A 22,906-nucleotide genomic window follows, 5' to 3' on the forward strand; every position below is an offset into this window, starting at 1 on the left:
TGGGGTTGGTTGTCGAGGCACCGCTGCCACCCGGCCGTTCTCTGTTCTCCCGTGGAGCGCCATCTAAGATGCAAGCCCGGCTCCTAGCTGTCTGCACGTGCACCCGGGAATGGCTTGAGCCCTCATTGCATATCAAACTGAACCACAGGCTCCCTGGTCTGGTCTGGTCAGCTCGAAGTGCCTGATCCTCGTCTGTGCTGCCATAAGCTATGTAGGTGGTGGGGTGAATCACATTCAGACATTCTGTCAGCTCGACTATCCCCAAGTAAGGCAGAGTGGACATGCCATGCTCCAAAGCAGCAAAATATAATCCAGTGACCTCCCTCAGGACCAAATTGTCCCTCCCTGAGTCTGAGATGCTGGCCTGCCAACGAACTTCAATGATGGAGCCCCCCATCCACGGTCCCGATCACATTGGCCTATATGGACCGTTTCTTGCAGTAAATCCACGCAGATATTGGCTCCCTCAAGGACAAGTCCAAATACTGTCTTGAGGATATGCGAAAAGAAGTCACAGACATAGGGGAGAGAGTGTATGACCTGCAACATACGGTTGATGCTCGCAACGAGGACCAAACAATGCTATGGAGGCGGGTGGCAGTCCTAGAGGAACAGAACATAGAGATCCAATCTAAACAGGAAGACTTTGAAAATAGAAGCCGCAGTAACAACATACGCATACAGGGAGTGGAAGGTAACGACATCCTATTTTACACCGCCGATCTACACCATGAGATCAGGGGGTTCGCCTCTCCGCCGACCCCAATAGAGCACACAGCAGTGCTGTGGGCCCAGGATGAAAGGACGCACTTGTAGATATCCTGACCCGTATCCATTTCTTCATGGAAAAAGAGGCGATCCTTTTAGCTGCCAGAGGTAAAGCAGTATTGACGTTTCGTGGCCACATGGTGCAACTATTGGACCTGTCCCTCATCACGTTACGAAAGCGACGAGAATTCAAGCCGCTTACTGACAAGCTCAGCAAACTGGAGATTCGCTATCAATGGAGCCACCCATTTATTTATTTATTTTTATTTTATTGAACTTATAATGCGCAACAGCTACCCGCAGTGGGTTTCCCGGTGCCAGGGATAGACAAAAGAAGAAAAAGAAGAACAGCACAGTGCAGTGAGCCAGCTAGAGCAAGAGAACAGATCTACTGAAAGAGCAGGGTCTTAAATTTTTTCTGAAAGCAAAATAAATCAGTCTCTGATTTCAGGGCGGTAGGTAGTGCGTTCCAGGATTTGGGGCCTAGATGGGAGAAGGACCGGCCCCCCATCTTTACAAGTTTAAATATCGGAACAACAAAATCGCCATTTGCAGAAGATCTCAATGTGCGACTGGGTTTGTAGGTTTGGACAAGGCTCTGTAGATATTTTGGGGGCCGAGCCCTGTTTAATTTTAAAGAGATGACACAGGGCTTTAAATTTGATACGGCTCGGGACCCTAAGCCAATGTAGGTCACGGAGAGCCTGTGAGGCCGAAGATCTCCTCGGTACATTACAAAGAAGTCGGGCCGACGAATTTTGCACCACCTGAAGTTTGTTGATGGTTGAAGTGTCGGCACCGAGATATAGGACATTTCCGTAGTCCAGGCGGGAGATTACTAGCGCCTGGACAACGGTTCTCTGGGTGGCACGGGGCAGCATCCATAGGATTTTCTGGAGCCATCGCAAGGTGGCAAAACAAACGGAGGCCACCTTAGTGGCCTGCTGCCTCATAGAGAGCTTGTCATCTATAAGAAATCAGAGGTTGCGAACCACAGAGACCGGCTGGGGAAGGGGTCCCATGTCACTAGGCCAGTGCTGAGGGCCCCAGAGATCTTTGTTCTTCCCCAAGATGACGAACTCTGTCTTTTCACCGTTTAACTTGAGGAGACGCTTCTGCATCCACTCAGTGACACGCGACAGTCCGACCTTCAAGACCGATATTTTGCTGCACTCACTGCTGGAAAGGGAGAAAACAATCTGAGTGTCATCGGCGTATGAAAATATGGTCAGCCCAGCGTCCTCCACGATGGTAGCCAGGGGTCTTACATAGATGTTAAATAGTAGGGGGCTGAGTATAGACCCCTGGGGAACGCCATACGCCGATGAACAAGTATCAGATACAGATTTCGTTGAAAAAACCTGGAAAGTGCGCTCACTTGAAAAGGAGGCGATCCAGGCTAACGCAGGACCATCTACTCCCAGGGAGCGGAGAGAGTTCAGGAGGATGGAATGGGACACGGTATTGAACGCCACATTCCAAAAGGATGAGTGCGGCCTTCTGTTACAGTGGGCGAGCAGGCGTTGATCCCTCAGATCTCTCTTGGAAGCCAAGCAGTATGTGGTCCTTCCTGACGATACTGGCAATCATGCAGAGTCACAAGCCAGAGATTCCGCAGAGAAAAACTTACGACCAATCTGGACCAAGGTCCGGCTGCAACGCCCCGACAAACACCAGGTGAAGGAAACCTTGCAGGAAGCCAAACGGGACATTATCCACCACCTCCAGAGCCTTGGAGGGGCCCCATCACTGGCACGGTCCACCACCAGATCCCTGTGAACTGGCTCATGCTTCTCCCTGCGGCCGATGACCAATCCTTGCATCATCCCGTCCTGAGGATCTCTTGCTTTTAGCGGTGGTGGTGGGCCCCAGGGCCTGGAGGAGGACCACAATCCAGCTCCTCACAAAGTGCCTGGACTGCTCACAAATGCCCACCACTCCAGGACGACGACCCCTCTAGCAAGCATGGAGCACTATGTGTCAGCCTGCACAGAATGTGGAAGCCCCCATTCGGCTTGGTTGTCCCATTGTTCAGTTTGATTGTTCTCTGTTTTCTCATAGGTCAGTCTCTCTCATGGGTGGGCACCACCGTTACACACTAATGTCACAGGTGGGAATCGGGCCATGGGTACGGTGAGCATTAGTACTCTTGACGCCCCCTTAGACACCCATGCGAATGTCGAGGGACATTAAATTGAGGTCACTGAATGTTTGGGGTCTAAATTCTCCCAATAAACGCAAACAAGTTTGGCGATACATTCTACAACATGAGCCAGACGTACTCCTTCCGCCAGATACCCACCTGCTGCAAACAGACTGTCACCGCAAGGCGCACCCGCGCTATCCACTGTGTTCTGGGCATACACAGCCTCAGAGTGGGAATTCTGTGCAAGGCGGGCTTTTATTCTTCTGTCACTAGGGTATTTTGTGACAGGGAAGGACAATACTTGACGCTTTATCTCCCCAAGGGACAGCGGAAACTGACCCTACTCAACAATAATGCCCCTATCTCCTCCCAGGACACTTACCTCAGACAGGCCGTGAGAGAGCAGTTGGAGGGGGTAGATGTAGACATCTTGGTGGGAGGAGATTTTAACCTGGTGGGGGACCACGCACTCGACCACAGCGGTACTACATTTCAAAACACAAGGGCAATGCCCTGCCGCCGCATCTCTTACAGGACGTATTGAATACGTATTCACTACGTATGCTCCTGCAACCATCATCTGTGTTTTCTGCTGGCCTCTGCAACCTCACACGTGGCACAGTCGGAAAGCTTCCTAGAAGGCCCTTTAAAAGTCAGCTGTAAGCATTTTCCGGGGCACAATGACATCTATCGCAATCGTGCAGAGGAGAGAATCTAGGCTAGTTGAGTCGAACCTCACCACCGAAATCAAACAACTAGAACAACAGGATAAGACAAGCCCTCCCATCGCACCAAATGGCAGCGGGTTGTGCTAAGGGGCCAATTCGCTGCACTCAGAATGGGAAAGGCAGAACAGGGGCTTCTGGAGTTAAAACAGCGCTACTATGAGGGGGGTGGCAAGGTGGGAAGGCTTCGGGCCTGTAGGCTTTACCAAATGCACCCTAGGACGCATATCGCTAAGCTGAATTCAAAGGATGGCAGCTGGGTGACAGCAGAAGGAGACAAGCATCAGAGCTTTTATGAATATTACTAAAAGCTTTACTAGCGGGAAGAAACCGACCCTGAGACAATCAAGTCTTACTTGATCTCCTGTGAGTGGAAACCACTGCCTCCCTACTACGCCACCCTTCTGGACAAGGGGTTCAGCGTTGAGGAACTGAAACGTTGGTGGGTGCTCTTCCCATGGGTAAAACAACTGACCCTGATGGCCTTCCTGTAGCCTTTTATCAGCTATTTATGCCTAACTTGCAAGACCTTACATGAACGGTTAAGTAGGAGAAAACCTACTTGTAGTGCGCACTGTTCCTACTGGAAAACTCCTTTTCCAACAATTTAAGAAAACCTACTGTTCAGATTAATCAAAACATAGTCAATAAAGAATAGTTTCTCGTTCTATTATTTAATTCATAGAACTTTTGTGCAGTTTATATACATTAATACATTATACTCATGTATATTGATGTTTGTCTATACGTTCTGAAGAACAAGGCATCTATATTTACATATCGATAAAACTTTTTATGCAACATATATTCTCTCTTTACATATTTCTGGGCACATCAAATGCATTAATCATAAATAATACACTGAATGATGTAAGTTGATAATCTTGAAAATCGAAGCCCAATGCATTTCGGGACCCGGAGGTACCCTTCCTCAGGGGCAAAATCCTAGAACACACAGAAGAACTAATCAGTAAAAAATGGAGAATTATTTACAGCTTTATATGCGACATTAAGAAATGAAGGACACTAAAGGGGAACAATGAGATATGGTGGTATAAACAATGTACATTAGAAAGAGAGTAGAACCCTAAATTTGCGTTCTAGCAAGCTTAACCTGCATAATGCGGTATATACAATGAAACACATCACATCACATAGTGATCACATCAGACCTTCTAGAGGGTATTGTGCACGTATTACAAATAAACCGTGCAAATAAACCTTATATATCATGTACATGTAGTCAGACCCAGTTAAAAATAAGAAGAGTACACTTAAAATTTAGGTCGTTAAACTGTAAAGAAACACAAAGTTGTCATAGGAAAACCATGTTTATACACATACATATGGAAAGAATAATAATATGAACCCGATGTTTCAGGTCAATACTATGGATTGTGGGATATGTAGTTCCCTGAAATTAAGCTCTAAGGTGGGACTGGAGTAGAGTAAAATAATGTCAGCACCAAGTCTCAGGAACACATCACGAAACTGTGATGAGACTATCATGAAGGTATATGGATGCTACACCTGATGTCGGAAAACCATCCGATATAGTAAAAATGTTTTGGCGGTAATCTGGTGAATAATAGCAACACTGATGTCATATATTATCTGTGAATAGGTCAAATGTAGGTAGTTAAACATATAGCTCACTGTTTACATATAATGTTTTCGTTTTTATCCTCCACAGATTTTGCTCTCGGTAGTTTATATCATCCCATTAGTAGCACACCACTTTCTACATGCATTCAGCCATCAAATGCATATAAGAAATCGTGATCATACACAGCATTACATGATTCAGTACAAATTGATGTTCTCTGTGCAATTTTATGATGATATCCTTGATGCTGAACATCACATTTTTTAGGGTTCATATTATTATTCTTTCCATATGTATGTGTATAAACATGGTTTTCCTATGACAACTTTGTGTTTCTTTACAGTTTAACGATCTAAATTTTAAGTGTACTCTTCTTATTTTTAACTGGGTCTGACTACATGTACATGATATATAAGGTTTATTTGCACGGTTTATTTGTAATACGTGCACAATACCCTCTAGAAGGTCTGATGTGATCACTATATGACGTGATGTGTTTCATTGTATATACCGCATTATGCAGGTTAAGCTTGCTAGAACGCAAATTTAGGGTTCTACTCTCTTTCTAATGTACATTGTTTATACCACCATATCTCATTGTTCCCCTTTAGTGTCCTTCATTTCTTAATGTCGCATATAAAGCTGTAAATAATTCTCCATTTTTTACTGATTAGTTCTTCTGTGTGTTCTAGGATTTCGCCCCTGAGGAAGGGTACCTCCGGGTCCCGAAATGCATTGGGCTTCGATTTTCAAGATTATCAACTTACATCATTCAGTGTATTATTTATGATTAATGCATTTGATGTGCCCAGAAATATGTAAAGAGAGAATATATGTTGCATAAAAAGTTTTATCGATATGTAAATATAGATGCTTTGTTCTTCAGAACGTATAGACAAACATCAATATACATGAGTATAATGTATTAATGTATATAAACTGCACAAAAGTTCTATGAATTAAATAATAGAACGAGAAACTATTCTTTATTGACTATGTTTTGATTAATCTGAACAGTAGGTTTTCTTAAATTGTTGGAAAAGGAGTTTTCCAGTAGGAACAGTGCGCACTACAAGTAGGTTTTCTCCTACTTAACCGTTCATGTAATTTCCTGTGCTAGCCAACACAATTCAGTAGTGCTGCACCCTTAGATTAGGAGTAGTTTACAGGTGCTCTTTTTGATTATACTTCGAGTGCTCCTCTCTAATTCATGTTCATAACTTGCAAGACCACCAGGTTTGCTTGTTTAACTCCTTTTCCTACGCATCAGGACTTATGCCCATGATGGCCTCAGCCGAAATCTCTCATCCACAAAGCTGGCCTCTTTCCCTTCATACCGCCCCATTGCTCTGCTCAATATAGACGTTAAGCTGTTTACTGAAATACTGGTGCAGCAGCTGGAAATCTATCTTCCAGGGCTTATTGAGCTGGACCAGGTCGGCTTCATCCGACACTAGCAGAGAGGAGACAATCTCCGCCGAATAGCGCACTTAGTGGAAAAAGCAAATTGCCATCATTTTCCCGCGTACCTTCTCTCTCTTGATGCAGAGATGGAGTTTGACAGAGTTATATGGTCCTTCACGCACGCAATCCTTGAAAAGATCAGCTGCAGCCCTGGAATGGTCTCGAAGATAACAACCTCCTACATGGTTGGAGAGGCTAGAATCCGGGTCAACAAGCAGCTAACAGACCCCCTTTCAGTGACCCCCTGACTCAATCAAATATTTGGGGATCACTATCAGACCCACACTCTCAACCTGGTCGCAGGCTAACTGACATTGCCTATGCCAGCTAAATATTGTCTGAACACCAGAGATGAAAACCCCTGCATCTGTCTTGGCTTGGGCATGTGAACATCGTTAAAATGAACATACTACCGCAAGTCCTCTATCTATTTCAAACAGTGCCTACGTCAATTCCCCAAGACACGAACCTGCGTTTGCAACGCAAAGTGCGTACCTTTATCTGGAACGTATTACTGCACCCACGGGAAAAGGGGGGATTAGCATACCCTAACCTCCTAAGAATACTACTGTGCCACCCACCTGCACTACATTTCGAAGTGAGTGGTCCTGGAAAGTGACAAACACAGGTTCCACATGGACAGAGCAGAGGCGTATATTTGTAAAACTTATGAGAGCAATGGAAACGTTAATGGCATATATTATGTGACCATACTTTTAAGCCTTATGTAACGAAAACATTTGTATCTATTATATGAGGAAATTGTTCCTTGTCAGTGCCCTATAAATGAAAATATGTAAAAACTATTTTAACGATATTAGTGATTTTAACGATAATGGTAAAATTGATTTCTTTAGTGATATTTTTATTTTTCCTAACATTGTAAGATTTTAATTAATGAACAATAAACTAAACAAAAAAACTAAAAAAACAGTGGCGTGGCGCCCGCTGTGGGACCTAGCATGGCTGCCCGAACATGCCTGACCCCAAAGCGCGTACAATGCCACACCTACTTGCACAGTACTCGACACCTGGGAAAACGTGGCACTTAAGAGGGGTCTGGCCTCCTTTCCCTCTCCAAACACGCGGATAGCGCGCAATCTCGACTTTCCTTCTGCTCTCTGCCCTGCGTCGTTCCATAAGTGGAGTGATGGGGAATGCCATATGCTCAGCAACTTATTTACGGGAGTCAACATGAAATCCTTTGCACAGTGCAAGGGAGAGTTCCAACTCACAAACTGTTCCCGACTCCAATTCTGCTAACTGCGGCATTAGGCACTACAATCCTCAGTGTATCCTGCGGCTGTCCAACTACACACCCTTTTCGAGACACATGTCCACGCCTTTGCGGGTCAGAGGGTCTCATATCTAACAACTATCAGGTAGTACAGAGATTGCATACACCCCTAGCAGTTGGCATGGCAGACGTCAGCGCAGACTGAGATTACACCAAAAGGATTAGTTACTTACCTGTAATCCTAGTTCTCATCCAGGGGTATACTCATCAAAGTCATAATCTATGAATAATCCCCGCCCATGTGCGGGATCCCGGAGCATATAGAAAATACATATAAATATATATGCATATATATGTGAAAACATATTTGCAGCCTAAAACATTTCCCAACTGGCAAAATTTGCCGCAAAATTACATAAATTAGCATACTTACAGAAGTACTCTTCCAAACCCTAAGGAAGAAAGAGAGCAGAAAACATTTGTATACAACAATGCTTTATTGCCATAGGGAAAACCTGTAATTGCAGGCATTTGCCAGTAGGCTGCAGTAGAGTATAAAGCAAACAAAGAAAACTGACACCTTGCCTTTAAGGCATTAGAGTAGGGGTACCGTGCCTTTAAGACCTGAAGGCAATCCCCTGCTCCCATGGTGCACCAAAGGTGACAGTTGGGTCAGTTCTTTTTGGAGGTGCATAACACCTGAGGAGATCCACCATAAAACATCTCATAACTTTGTAACTCTGCTCGTCCGGGGAGGTGGGCGGGAGCTTATGACTTTGATAAGTATACATATATTATGGAAGACACGCACCGGAATTTAAACGTGGAAGTTTGAGAAAATGAAAAGTTGTTGCGTGCAGGCTAGGGCTTCGCTGTCTGAGCGGTACAGCGTTGAAATGAGTACCAAGTGTAGAAAATTCCCAATGGGAGTTGTCCCCCAGCGCACCGCTTTAGGTGATACCAACAGGTATAATAAAGTTCAAACAGACAAAAATTTGTATTTCATTTGTTCATTGGTTGCAATTTTTCATGATTTCCAATCAGTATAAGATATCTCCAATTTCTTTTGCTTTAAATGTAAGGTTTCTTAAACATCAGAAAGATACATCCGCATTCTTTAAACATAAATCCCACCAGTCCCTATGCATTTCGGGCTGGTGTAAAAACAATGATATCCAAAACATACCATTGCCCAAATAACATGCTACAGCAGCGAGTGAAAGATACGGAAATACGAATGGGATACTATAGACTATAAGCTAGGCGAGGTGTACACCTGGGCAGAGGTGTATGCCCGCCGCCGCCAACAAAAAGCTTATAATCCCTATTCGGCCACGGAAACTTCTTCATCTGACAGTGATGCACAACCAAGGAAACAACCTATTAAACCAACAACCACACCAGAAGATATCATCACCCCTGAAACTGCGGTCCCTTTTTTAGAGGGAGGCCAAGGCACACAGGAAGAACACGGCGGGGAAAAAACAGTCGAAAAAACAAAAGAACCAGAGAAGAAGAAAGGCAAGAGGAAATAATTGATTACAACAACTTAGTGATTAACATCTCTTCACGAACATTCAACAAACTTGAAATAAAGACTCTTCAAAAGGGACAATCTTTTGTACCCACTACCAACTCCAACACCCTTGAGTTGGAAATCAGTTTTTTTAAACTCATGAGAAACATCCGACTTCGTCATTTCTTTGAAAATATCACCACAGTTGATTTTCAACCAGATACCACCCTGTTGGATCTACGTCCCCGGAGTACGTTTATGGCTCCCATCAGCCATAAACTTATCGACACCTTCGAAAATCTGGTTAAACAAGATATAGCAGCTTTACAGTTCCAGACGAAAGTGAAGCACAGTAACTTGACGGTAAAAGAAAGAGCTCTTCTGACAAAGATAGCTGAAAATAAAGATATAATCTGTCAAAATGCGGATAAAGGTGGCGCCTTGGTCATAATGGACCGTGAATTCTACAACCAACAAGTACACCTTCATGTTACGGATACCACAACATATGCTGCATTAGACAAGAATCCCACAGAAGAATTCAAACAAACTTTGGAATCTATTCTTTCCAGAGCTCTGGCAGACAACATCATCACAGACAAAACCAAACGACATCTAACTCAGGAATACCCCAAAACTCCATCATTATACATGCTCCCCAAGGTGCATAAAGACTTGAGGAAACCTCCGTTTAGGCCAATTGTCTCCACGAGGGGCAGCATCCACGAACCTGTGGGAAAATTGCTGGATAAACATCTTCAACCCCTGGTCACTAAAACACCGACATACATACGAGACACTACCCATTTCCTCAATGAACTTGCAAATGTACAACTATCAGACTCCGAAGAATATTGGCTATGCACGGTTGACGTTAAGGCGTTATACACATCCATTCCGCACAACTTGGGAATTGAGGCCATCAAAAACGTCATCTTGAACTCGGACATCAACCCCGTACTTCAACCATTCCTCATGGAATTACTAGGATTCACACTTTATCAAAGTTACTTTGTTTGGGGAGACACATGCTACCTTCAACTTAACGGAACTTCGATGGGCAATTGTGCTGCCCCTGTCTATGCGAACCTGTTCATGCATTACTTCGAACAGAATAACATCTTGAATTTACCAGAATGGGCTCAATCTGGGAAAATGTACATGCGTTATATTGATGACATTTTTTTGTTATGGTCAGGATCGGAAATCAATTTACTTTATTTTTTGGAAAAATTGAACACCCTCAACGACCGTATACAATTTACATGGAGCTATGATCCGAAAAGAGTTAACTACCTTGATGTTCAGATAACTATGGAGAATCAGAAATTCCGAACCACTGTCTACAGGAAAGATACGGACCGCAACAGTACTTTGCATTACAACAGTTTCCACAGACAAAACCTAAAGAATAATCTTCCCTTGTCTCAACTAATGAGGATCAAACGCATTGTATCCAATGACTTGGATGGAAACCAACAAATGGACGTCATGTGTCGAAGGTTCATTGACCGTGGATACCCTGACACCACAGTGAATAATGCCAGACTTAAATGCCAACAGATGAAAAGAGAAGACTTATTGAAGTCCAAATCTAAAACGACTCAAAAACGCATGACTGTGGTTTTCAAATATTCCATCCTGAGCAATAAATACCGGAACATCATTTTGAAACATTGGTCACTATTGAGCAAGGAACCTGATTTTAGGGGACTCTTCGAAGAAAAACCCATCTTTGCACATGTCCGTGGACCCAACATCAAGGAAATACTAACAACCTCTAAACCTGTAAGCTCACCACTGAAATACAAGGGATTACAGCCCTGCTACAGCTGTAGCAATTGTAACAATGTGATCAGAGGTAATGTGTTACACCATCCTATGAAAGGCCACAAAATTAAACTTAAAGTTAATGCGACATGTAACACGTCAAACGTAATTTATCTATTGAAATGCCTGTGTGGCTTATGCTATGTAGGTCACACCGAAAGGAGAATAAGAACCAGAATTCTGGAGCACAAAAGTAATATAAGAACAGCTAACACTAAATCATCGGTGGCTTCACATTTTCTTGATCGAAGACACAATGTAGCTCAGCTACAGTTCATGGTTTTGGAGAACGTTGTTAACCAGGAAGGCATGAACCCTAAAAATAAACTTTTACAGAGAGAGAACTTTTGGATACGGTACTTGAGCACTATGCAGCCCACGGGGCTGAATGATCGTATGGAATTCCTTTGTTATCTGTGACCTTTTACATATCATACTTGATTACACTGTGATTATGGTTCATCTACTGAATTATGCTTTGTATTGACTTGTATACCTGATGATACTATTATTCTTTTCATGATTCATATTGGACTACCCCGTTTTGTTTTACTCTATTTCACCTTATTTGTTTCTCTTCACGAGGTTTCTTTTTTACACACATTCATTCCCATACGTTCGCATCGCGTTTCTGTACACATGATTCACATAATGCATGGAACTTTTTTGCAATTATTTCACCCCGGTGTTTACTGTGGCTTTCACCACACTAATATGGCTCCCGCTATGGGTTTACATTCTCTGGACTATTTTGAGTCCGTTATCACTGTTAACTCACTGCCCGGCAGTGTTGCTTTTAACTTCAGCACACGCCGATCGGCAACACCGAGGTATCCGGAAATCCTTGGACCGGACCGCACATTTAAACGAGTAAGTTTCGCCATAAGCCCTCTCCTCTAATACTCGTTGCATGCTCACAGATTGATTTACGAGCCACGCATATTATTTTTTACACTTTCTGGAACTCTGGTTTCATTTAGATTCGATGACCTACTTACGAGCCCTTTTGAACTTCTGTTTCCTAATGCTCCAGCACGTTGATTAATTGTACACTCTTTCACACTAGTTTTCTTGTTCTTACCTAATACACAGTCCGATATTTTCACTACAGGACCGCCACGTTTAGATTTCTGATGTAGTTGCACACGCCCTCTCGTTTTCTGAGCTCAGACTCAACTATTAATGGTATATTTCACTCGCTGCTGTAGCACGTTATTTGGGCAATGGTAAGTTTTGGATATCATTGTTTTTTTTCCCCTGATGTATTTTTATCATTGATGACGCACAGTGCATGTATTAACCAACTGAAAAAGTCACATGTAAATGTTTCAATATTCTATATTGTGTTAGTATGAGAAATCTTCTCGAAATTTAGTTAGTGTTATTCTTTTGATTTACAGACCCCTCCCCTGACGAAGGGCTACACCAGCCCGAAATGCATAGGGACTGTTGGGATTTATGTTTAAAGAATGCGGATGTATCTTTCTGATGTTTAAGAAACCTTACATTTAAAGCAAAAGAAATTGGAGATATCTTATACTGATTGGAAATCATGAAAAATTGCAACCAATGAACAAATGAAATACAAATTTTTGTCTGTTTGAACTTTATTATACCTGTTGGTATCACCTAAAGCGGTGTGCTGGGGGACAACTCCCATTGGGAATTTGCTACACTTGGTTTGATGAGTATACCCCTGGATGAGAACTAGGATTACAGGTAAGTAACTAATCCTTCTCAACCAGGGGATACTCATCAATAGTCATAATCTATGAATAGATTAGCAAGCTCATACCCAAAGTCTCGCGGACGACCAAGAAGTATTAAAAACTTCACAGAACGACTAAGACATATATTGCAAATACATCTTATGCAAATAAGTTCCTCAAAGAGGCCTGCCCTACTCTGGCATCGGCCTGAGTATCGGAGTCCAGGCAATAATGACGGGTAAAGGTATGGACAGACCGCCAAGTTGCTGCTTTACAAACTTCAGAAATAGGAACATTACGAAGGAGAGCTGTAGTGGAAGCTTTCCCTCTAGTAGAATGTGCCTGTGGTTTACCCTGTAAGTTCTTGTTAGCTAGCTGATAAGCTAAAGTTATACAGGAGACAATCCAGCGAGAAATGGACCTTTTAGAAGCTGACAGGCCAGTATTAGTACTGCCATAATTAACAAAAAGCCGGTCAGACTTTCTCCGAGCCAGGGTTTTTGACAAGTAGAACTTTAGGACCCTCCGGAGATCCAGAGAGTGTAATGACCTCTCCGGGGGTGTGGAAGGATTAGGAAAAAAGGTAGGTAAGGTAATAGACTGGTTGATATGAAAGTCTGAAACTACCTTAGGCAGGAAACTTGGGTGCGTTCTTAAGACCACCCTATTGGCATGAAAAACTGTGTAAGGTTCCTTGCAACACAAGGCCTGGATTTCACTGACCCTATGGGCAGAGGTAATCGCCACTAAAAAGGCAGCTTTCCAGGTCAAGTGCTGCAAAGAGGCCTTATGTATAGGCTCGAAAGGAGCACTCATCAGCTTAGTCAGGACAATATTAAGCTCCCAGGGAGGGGAGGGGGACCTCACCGGTGGGAAGACTTTTTTCAGACCTTCTAGGAAATCTGTAACTACAGGCATAAGGAAGAGAGATGTTTGATTAGGAGACTTCCTATATGCTGTGATTGCAGCTAAATGAACCCTGATGGAGGGGTATTTCAGGCCTGTTCTCGCTAAATGCAATAGATATGGAAGAATCACCTGCTCTTGGCCATGTACCGGGTCAAGAGAGTGCTCATGACACCATAAGAAGAACCTCTCCCACTTGAAAGCGTAGGACTTCCTAATGGAGGGTCGCTTTGATTCTTTAAGAATAGTCATACAGTCTGCTGGGAGGTCTAAATGTCCATACTGGATGACCTCAGGAGCCATGCCGTCAAGCGAAGGGAAGGAAGGTTGGGGTGAAACACCTTCCCCTGGTCTTTGGTCAACAAGTCTGGACGGCATGGTAGGAGCCGGTGAGGAACCTCCGACATATGAAGAAGATCGGGGTACCACCACTGGCGTGGCCACTCTGGTGCTATCAGGATCATTCTGGTGTTGGTCCTGTAGAACTTCTGGATCACCGCCGGGATCAGAGGCAGGGGAGGAAAGGCGTAGAGTAATGTCTGCGACCAGCTGATAAAAAGGCCATTCCCCAGTGATCCCTGTTGGGGAACCTGGACGCGAAGACGGGGCATTTTGTATTGGCCGCGTCTGCGAACAGGTCTACGTCCGGTACGCCCCAACACCGAAAAACCTCTTGAGCCACTTCCTCGTTGAGCACCCAATCGTGCGCTTCTACGAAGATTCTGCTGAGGCAGTCTGCTTGGACGTTTTGAATTCCTGGTAGATGAACATCCACGATGGACAGGCCTCTTGCTAGGAGCCAATGCCAGATGGCTTGTGCTTCCAGAGACAAGACTCTTGACCTCGTGCCTCCCTGTTTGTTCAGATAGAACATAGTTGTTGTGTTGTCCGTCTGAACCTGGAGGTGGTTGGTGCGCAGAGAAGGATAAAGAGGCTTGAGAGCAAGATGAACTGCTCGAAGCTCCAGGAAGTTGATATGGTAGTCTTGCTCTACCTCGGACCAGAGGCCTTGAACTTGGAGTTGGTCCATGTGGGCACCCCAGCCTTGAAGGGAGGCATCCGTGACAATCCACTGAGATGGAGGAGGACGATGGAATGGCAATTCTCGGAGGAGATTGGATCGTTTCAACCACCATCTGATCGAGTCCCTGGCTTCTTGAGGAAGCAAGACCCGATCTTCCCACTGATCCGATCTCTGAGACCACTGATCTTCGAGGACTTGTTGTAGAGGTCTCATGTGAAGGCGAGCATTGGGCACGATGTAAATGCATGAAGCCATCGATCCCAGAAGAGAGGACACTTGTCTGGCTGTGGGGGCCTGATTGTCCAGAAGAAGGCGACCCTTCAGGAGCATAGATGACAACCTCTCCTCCGAAGGACACACGCTTGCCTGAAGTGAGTCCAGAGAAGCACCCAGGTAGTGGATCCGCTGGGATGGGTTGAGAACTGATTTTTTCAGATTGACGTGAAGACCCAACGACTCCATCAGTTTGAGGCAGAACGACATATTGTTCTGAAGCAGCGACGGGGTGGAGCTCTTCAACAGTCAATCGTCTAGATATGGATAGACGAAGATCTTTCTTTTGCGGAGAAAAGCAGCCACCACCGCCATGCACTTGGAGAATGTCCGAGGTGCAGATTTCAGGCCAAACGGCAGCACTCGATATTGGTAGTGACGACGTCCGATCTGAAACCTTAGAAACTTCCGATGCTTGACTGACACTGGTATGTGGAAGTAGGCGTCCTGCAAGTCGATGGCACACATCCAGTCTCCCTGATGAAGATGTGGGAAGATCTGGTGTAGGGCGAGCATACAGAACTTTTCTTTTCGTATGAATTTGTTTAGTCTTCGAAGATCTAGAATGGGCCTGTATTCTTTGACAGTTCCTCGTTTTTGAACCAGGAAATATCGGGAGTACACTCCTTAATTTTTGTGAGTTGAGGGAACCTCCTCTATGGCCATTTTCTCTAGAAGGACGGAGACTTCGTCTTGTAGCAATTGTGATTGGGGGAGAACCTGCGGAGGAGGAGATTTGAACCTCAGCAAGTAACCATGCTGCACAATATTCAGCACCCATCTGTCTTTTGTAATGGATTCCCACTCTGTCAGATGATGAGAAACACTCCCTCCCACCGGAGTGGCGAACAGACGTGGAGGAAGCAATGGCTCAGGGCTTAGGAGGTTGCTTTGAGGAGGGCTGCTGTTTGTTATTGCCACCTCTTCCTCTGCCAGGACGACGCTGCTGGAACTGTGTCTTCTGCTGGGGCCTGGATTGCCACTGAGGGGTTTGAACGCTCAGTTGGAAAGACCTCCTGTCTCCTTGGCGAAAGCGTTTCTTGAACTCCTTGCGCTTTTCTAATCCCACAGCTTTCGCGGTGTCCATTTCTGCCTTCATTTTGGATATTTCGTTGTCCGTGTGTGGGCCAAACAGAGATTTCCCATTGAAGGGCTAATTCAAAATCTTCTTCTGGGCGTCTGGCTTGAGCCCTGTCAGGCGGAGCCAGGCCGAACGACGGAAACAAATACCACTTGAATAGCCATGAGCCGCAAGGTCAGAGGCATCCACTGCGGCGCTAATAACTTGATTGGCTACAAGGCCTCCCTCCTGTATAGTCTCCAGAAAATCTTGGCGATCTTCCTTGGGGAGCTTGTCTGTAAAGCGAGTCAGGGAGTCCCAAAGGGACCTGTCGTACCTTCCAAGCAAGGAAGAGGCGCTAGCCACCTTCATAAAGGAAGAAGAGGTGTGGCATACCTTCCTACCAAACGAGTCCATAAGTTTACTATCTTTTTCAGGTGGTACTGAGGAAGAAGTAGAGCCTGCATGGGACTTCATGGCAGCCGCCACAATGATGGAATCCGCAGGAGGATCCGATCTGAGGAACAAGGGATCCTCTGCAGGGGCCTTGTACTTTTTGGCTATCCGAGATGGAACAGATCCCACCACTGCTGGTGTGAGGAAAGTAGCCATAGCTGGTTCTAGGAGGCCGGGGAGCAGGGGCAGTAGAGGCCTGGGCGCTGTGCGATGACGAAGGGTATCAAAAATCACAGAAGTGGGAACCACTGGAGTGTGCAGCGTAATATTCAGCTTTTTTGCTCCCCTGCCCAGCACATCGGAGAAAGTCGCGAGGTCATCAATTGGAGAGACTCGGGAAGGAGGCGTAGAGGAGTAGGTCGGAGAGTAATCTCGGTAAGACGACGAGGACGACCTTGTGGAAGATCTTGTACGCCGCCTCTGTCACGATTCCTGCTGTGACTGTCCCTGGACCTAGAGCGATGTCTTGATGGAGGCCTCGGTCTTGGCCGGATTGGAGATCTTGGTCTAACAGGTGTTCTTGGCCGCACTGGAGAACGTGATCTGACTCGAGATCTCGGCCTGGGTGAAATCCTGGGACTCTGAAGAGATCTAGATGGTTTGGCTGGAGTCTTTGCCTTAGACGGGGAATATGTACGTGAGTAATCCGAGCCAGGACTACTCTGTCCAGATACAGCCCCTTGTGGATGTTGAGACATCAAGCTGCCCGCAGATCTGGGCGAAGATTCTGGAGAGACCTGCACGATGTTCAAGCCAGGAGATGATGATTTGCCTCCTGAAGTCTTAGAACCAGGGGACTCCACCTCTGCCGTCACTTTATCCCTCGACGGCGAAATCCTCGACGTCGAAGACGTCTGGGTGACTAGTGGCGTCGAGCGGTGTCTTGATGCTCTCGACGGTGATTGATCACGTCGAGAAAGGCTCGACTGAGAACCTCGACGTCGATCCGGAGACTTCAACGTCGATCTCCCTCGACGTCGATCAGGTGGAGATACTCCATGACGTCGTATCGACGACGACTCTCGACGTCGTTTTGACGATGACCTTCCTCGACGTCTCGTCGACGGCGACCTTTCCTGGCGTCGCCTCGCCGTCGACCTCCTTGACGTCGAAGGATGGGATCTGACAGTCCCTCTCGACGGCGGCCCGCTAGTCAGCGGCGACCTAGATGTCATCCTAGCTCTCGACGCCGATCCCTTCCGGGGCGGCGGAGAGTGTCTCGACGTCGACGGAAGCCTCGACGGAGACTTAGATGTAGTAGCAGCCATGGACTTCGAGCCCAAAGCATGGTGCCTCGACGCCGACTTACTTGACTGCGGCGGAGATCTTCGACGTCGTGAAGATGATCTGGGCCTTTTCGACGGCGACCTCGACGGAGTTCTTCGACCTTCATTCCTCTTTCTGGGGACAGGAGAAGTGGAATGACGCCGTTTCTGGCCGTGCTTGCTTGTAGGAGTAGATCTAGGGGCTGTGGAAGCACCCACCTGGTGACTTTTGTCCATCTCCTGCATGGCATGAAGTCGAATCTTCTCCCTGTCGCGAAGAGTCCGACTTTTACATTTTTTACAGTGATGGCACTGATCAGGAATGTGTGAAGATGGAAGGCACACAATACACACAGAATGTGGGTCAGTCAGAGCCATCTTTTTGTCACAAGAAGGACATTTCCGGAACAGAGCAGGCATTCTGACAGGAAATTCTTGTGGGTTACCACAGAAAAATAAATCAGAAGCCTTATTTATTCAAAAAATGTCGAAATATAAGAGAAAACTCTCTCAAAAAAACAATTTCAGTTGAAAACTGAAGAGCTCAAGCTCCAGGATCCTCACAGAAGGAGCCGGAAAAAAGAACTGACCCAACTGTCACCTGTGGTGCACCATGGGAGCAGGGGATTGCCTTCAGGTCTTAAAGGCACGGTACCCCTACTCTAATGCCTTAAAGGCAAGGTGTCAGTTTTCTTTGTTTGCTTTATACTCTACTGCAGCCTACTGGCAAATGCCTGCAATTACAGGTTTTTCCTATGGCAATAAAGCATTGTTGTATACAAATGTTTTCTGCTCTCTTTCTTCCTTAGGGTTTGGAAGAGTACTACTGTATGTATGCTAATTTATGTAATTTTGCAGCAAATTTTGCGAGTTGGGAAATGTTTTAGGCTGCAAATATGTTTTTACATATATATACATATATATTTATATGTATTTTCTATATGCTCCGGGATCCCGCACATGGGCGGGGATTATTCATAGATTATGACTATTGATGAGTATCCCCTGGATGAGAACTATGGGAGTTCCTATGGCGAGACAAGCACAAAGTCATATTGCAGCCTGTCACTCAGAAACAGCTTACAAACTGATTTTTCAATGGTATCACACCCCATCACACCTCTCTGATGGGGGAGGGGGAACTTCCAACACATTTGGTGGTCTTGTACGGTCGTCACAACCTACTGGAAAGAGATCCTGGGTCACATTAAGGAGGTTTTGGGATTCCCCATTCCGTCCTCATACCCCATAGTCATTGTAGGCATTCGGCCCTCAGACCTCCGTACAATGACTCACGCTGACTGAAAACTCATTAGCTACCTTCTTCTCGCAGCGCGACAGCTCATTGCACTTAGCTGGAAACAGAACACCCCCCACCCCCTCCATGTCACAATGGTTTGCCCGCGTCTGGCACATCCTGGCCATGGAGCGGATCTCACACATAATAACGTACACAGATAAGCATTTCCAGAGCATTTGGAAGCCACTCATCCAATACCTACAGTACACAAAATTCACTTGCTTTAGCCCTGTGCGGCTTCACCTACTCCAACTCTTTGATTAGACCACTACTCCTGCTTCACCTCCATACTTCACATCCCTCCTCACACGCGATGAAGGGAGACTGGACACTCTAAGATACATAAGAGTTGCCCCTTGCCCTCCCCGCCCCATGTTCTCTTGGCTGCTGACCATGACCTGTGTTTTTCTTTTGATGTTGTTGTAATTTGTTGTCCATAAACATATGAACTTGCAAAACACCCCCCTCCCTGCACCCATGGACACAAACGGCGGCAAGGTGCTATACTTGGGCAACTATGTTCCTAAGGGTTACTACCCATCTGAGTCTTTGGCAGCATGACAGGTGCCTACCTGTCTATCAGCCTACCGCATAGGTTAACGCAGAAAAGACTACACGCTCCTGTGAGCCCTAAGAAGCTGTACAATGTTGACTTTCACCACAGGTTACTCCGTGATATGAACTGCAGTCTTTATAATGCTTGCCTAACGTGTGGCGGAGAGGAATACTTACCTGCCATTAAGGGCTTTGTGGTTATCTTATTTTCTTAAATTGTAACATGTTTAAAGTGTACTGTGGCTTTGGCTAATCTCCTTCTCTTCCTTCTTTATCTGTATTGAACTGGCAACTATGACCAATCCTGTTTGCTAAGAGGCACCACATTAGCAACTTGTTGTAGCAGAGAGGCATCAAAAGAGTATTGTAATGCAGACTGTTTGTTGTCTGTGTCTTGCTTACTGAAAATAATAAACAGACTTTGAGTAAAAAAAAAAATCCATTCGGAATGAATGAGAAGCACAAATATACACTGTTGTTAATTGGAGAACACTTGTTTACTTGTAGATAAGCAGGGTATTGCATTTAATGCTGTAAATCGCTCATGCTTGCGGTTTACAATTCACAGAATGAAGTCCAAAAAACAGTCCTATAGGAACGGCAAAATATTCTGTTCCGATGGCAGAACAAGCGAATTATGGCAACTGCACGTTACTCTTGAACCCCACAGTTCCATTCAAAATTCGGCCAATCGCCACATAAGTTGGCGAGTGAAATTTGGGATCCCCTAGAGTGATTTTCGGTCGCTAGGAAGACATCTGGTGAAATTCTTTCACACAGGTGGTCGAGACCATTTGCAGCCAGAGGGCTGCCACTCGAGTAGAAAACCTACTCGAATGGCAGTAAAATCAACTCGATGGCAACGCACTCTACGCAGGAATCACAGACAAACACCTACGAAGACTACAACGCATCCAAAACGCCTCCGCCCGACTGATCAATCAATCAATCAATGCATTTATAAAGCGCGCTAGGTCTCAAGGCGCTATGGGGGAGGGGGGCTGCTACTGCTCGAAGAGCCAGGTCTTGAGGTCCTTCCTGAAGCTGAGATGGTCTGGGTCAGTCTTGGTGAGTGGCGAGGGAGTTCCAGGTCTTCGCTGCCAGGTAGGAGAATGATCTTCCTCCGGAGGTGGTTCTGCGAATTCGTGGGACGGTGGCGAGGCTGGTGGAGCGAAGCTGGCGGGTGGGAGTGTAGAACGAGAGTCGGCTGTTGAGGTAGTCGGGCCCATGTTGTGGAGCGCTTTGTGTGCGTTTGTGAGCAGTCTGAACATGATCCTCTTGTTGACGGGGAGCCAGTGGAGGTTTCTTAGGTGGGTGGATATGTGGCTGTGACGAGGGATGTTGAGAATGAGACGTGCGGAGGCGTTTTGTATGCGCTGGAGCCGAGTCTGAAGTTTGGCGGTGGTTCCTGCGTATAGGGCGTTCCCGTAGTTTAATCGGCTGGTGACAAGGGCCTGGGTGACTGTTCTTCTGGTTTAGGTGGGGATCCATCGGAGGATTTTTCGGAGCATTCGTAGGGTGTTGAAGCATGAGGATGAGACTGCGTTTACTTGTTTAATCATCGAGTGTAAAATCTGAGCCTAACTATAAAGTCCCTGTAACCTTTGTTTTTTGTGTGAATTTGTAAGGTTTATTAAATTCTTTTTCCTAACTACAATGTCCATAAAACTGTGTATGTGTTCACTGTGTGGTTATTTTTTTTACTACCATTGTTGAGTGTGGCCAAGGGCTTTGAATCATGAGTGGCGTGACCGTTGCTGTTTTTTATTTAACTTTTAGCTGAAAATGTTCGCTGCAAAAAGATGCTTTTTTACCCTGGAGCGTCCCCAGGGGGACACCAAGACCAATGCTAGGGAGTGAGGGTATTCGTACCTTGCCCCCTTTTCAATTTGTTTCCTGACTCGGCTGAATCCGTGTTCTAAGATGGCTGCCAACACTACGTTGTTGAAGTGTTGGCAGCCAATCAGAGCGCTGCAAATCTCTGCACATTGGTGTGTGTGTGCGTGTGTGTGTGTGTGTGTGTGTGTGCGTGCGTGTGTGCGTGTGTGTGTGTGGTGTTTTTAGATTATTTTCATGGGGGAGGTCACCCAAATCCTACTTAAAGTATGTACATGATTGTGATTTTATATCATTTAATAAAATCATGCTCCTAGGACCACCAGACTTCTTTCCATTATGTTTTATATTAACCGTTTTCTTATAACTCTCGCTCCTCTGTTCTTATTTAAGTGTATTCTTACCCCTTTTATTTAATCTATTTATCCCCATATGTCCATTTACCGTTCCAAATAATTACAATATGTTTTAAATTGTTTATAAAATGCAAACTATTCTTCAGTGAAAGTTTATAAATCTTACTTCTAAAACTGTTTGCAAATTACAAATAATGGAAATAAATATTTTAAGCTAAATTTGATTTTTGGGCCATAGAACGCAATAATTAATTTGTTCTAAGATGTTATGGAAAAACAATGTTATTGTAAAAGTTATAATTGAAAAGTAATTTTCACAAAAGATATTTTGGAAAACTATGTTATCGCATACTACCTAGAGAGGACTGTTTTGAAATTGTGACAGAAGAACAAATGATTGTTAAAAAGTGGTGAATTATGTCGAATCTTTAAGAAAACTTCATCGTTCATCCTGACTATATGAACAAAAAACTGTAAATCAAATATAATGTTATCATGACAGCAAATGTAAAATAAATGAACACTCCAATGGTTGATAGGGAATAGGACAGCTCATTTATTTTATTACAAGATTAGACATCCTAGCAACTGTAATAAGATACAATTGTTCAGTGTTCTATCATCATGTTTTCCTGATTATTGGTATGAACACAGTCTTCCTAGACTCAAAACTTTGGACATTTGTATACCACTTTGAACTAGTCACGGAGACATATTTATCCACCCTATTCTCACCTATGGTTCCTCCCGGAATCTCCATATGTCTCTGAGTCGCAGTACCAAAGTCACTCATTCTTTCATCGACCATTGGTGCAGTTACATCTAAAGAAAAAGCAAGCAAAGGGACCTGTTATTTTAACACACAGGTTCTCCC

At 44.9% G+C, this 22,906-nt stretch overlaps 1 protein-coding gene across 2 annotated transcripts in view; it reads right to left on the reverse strand.

Annotated features, from left to right (window-relative positions):
* MAPT (microtubule associated protein tau) overlaps positions 1 to 22,906 on the reverse strand; it is a 1,161,691-nt gene that overhangs the window by 705,599 nt on the left and 433,186 nt on the right. For both annotated transcript variants that reach the window (XM_086923799.1, XM_086923798.1), the window contains exon 4: positions 22,768 to 22,854. In XM_086923799.1, coding sequence (XP_086779925.1) covers positions 22,768 to 22,854 — 87 coding nt within the window. The remainder of the gene's footprint in view (positions 1 to 22,767; positions 22,855 to 22,906) is intronic.

Source organism: Lissotriton vulgaris, chromosome 5 (assembly GCF_964263255.1).
Source record: "Lissotriton vulgaris chromosome 5, aLisVul1.2, whole genome shotgun sequence".
Taxonomy (NCBI): Eukaryota; Metazoa; Chordata; class Amphibia; order Caudata; family Salamandridae; genus Lissotriton; species Lissotriton vulgaris.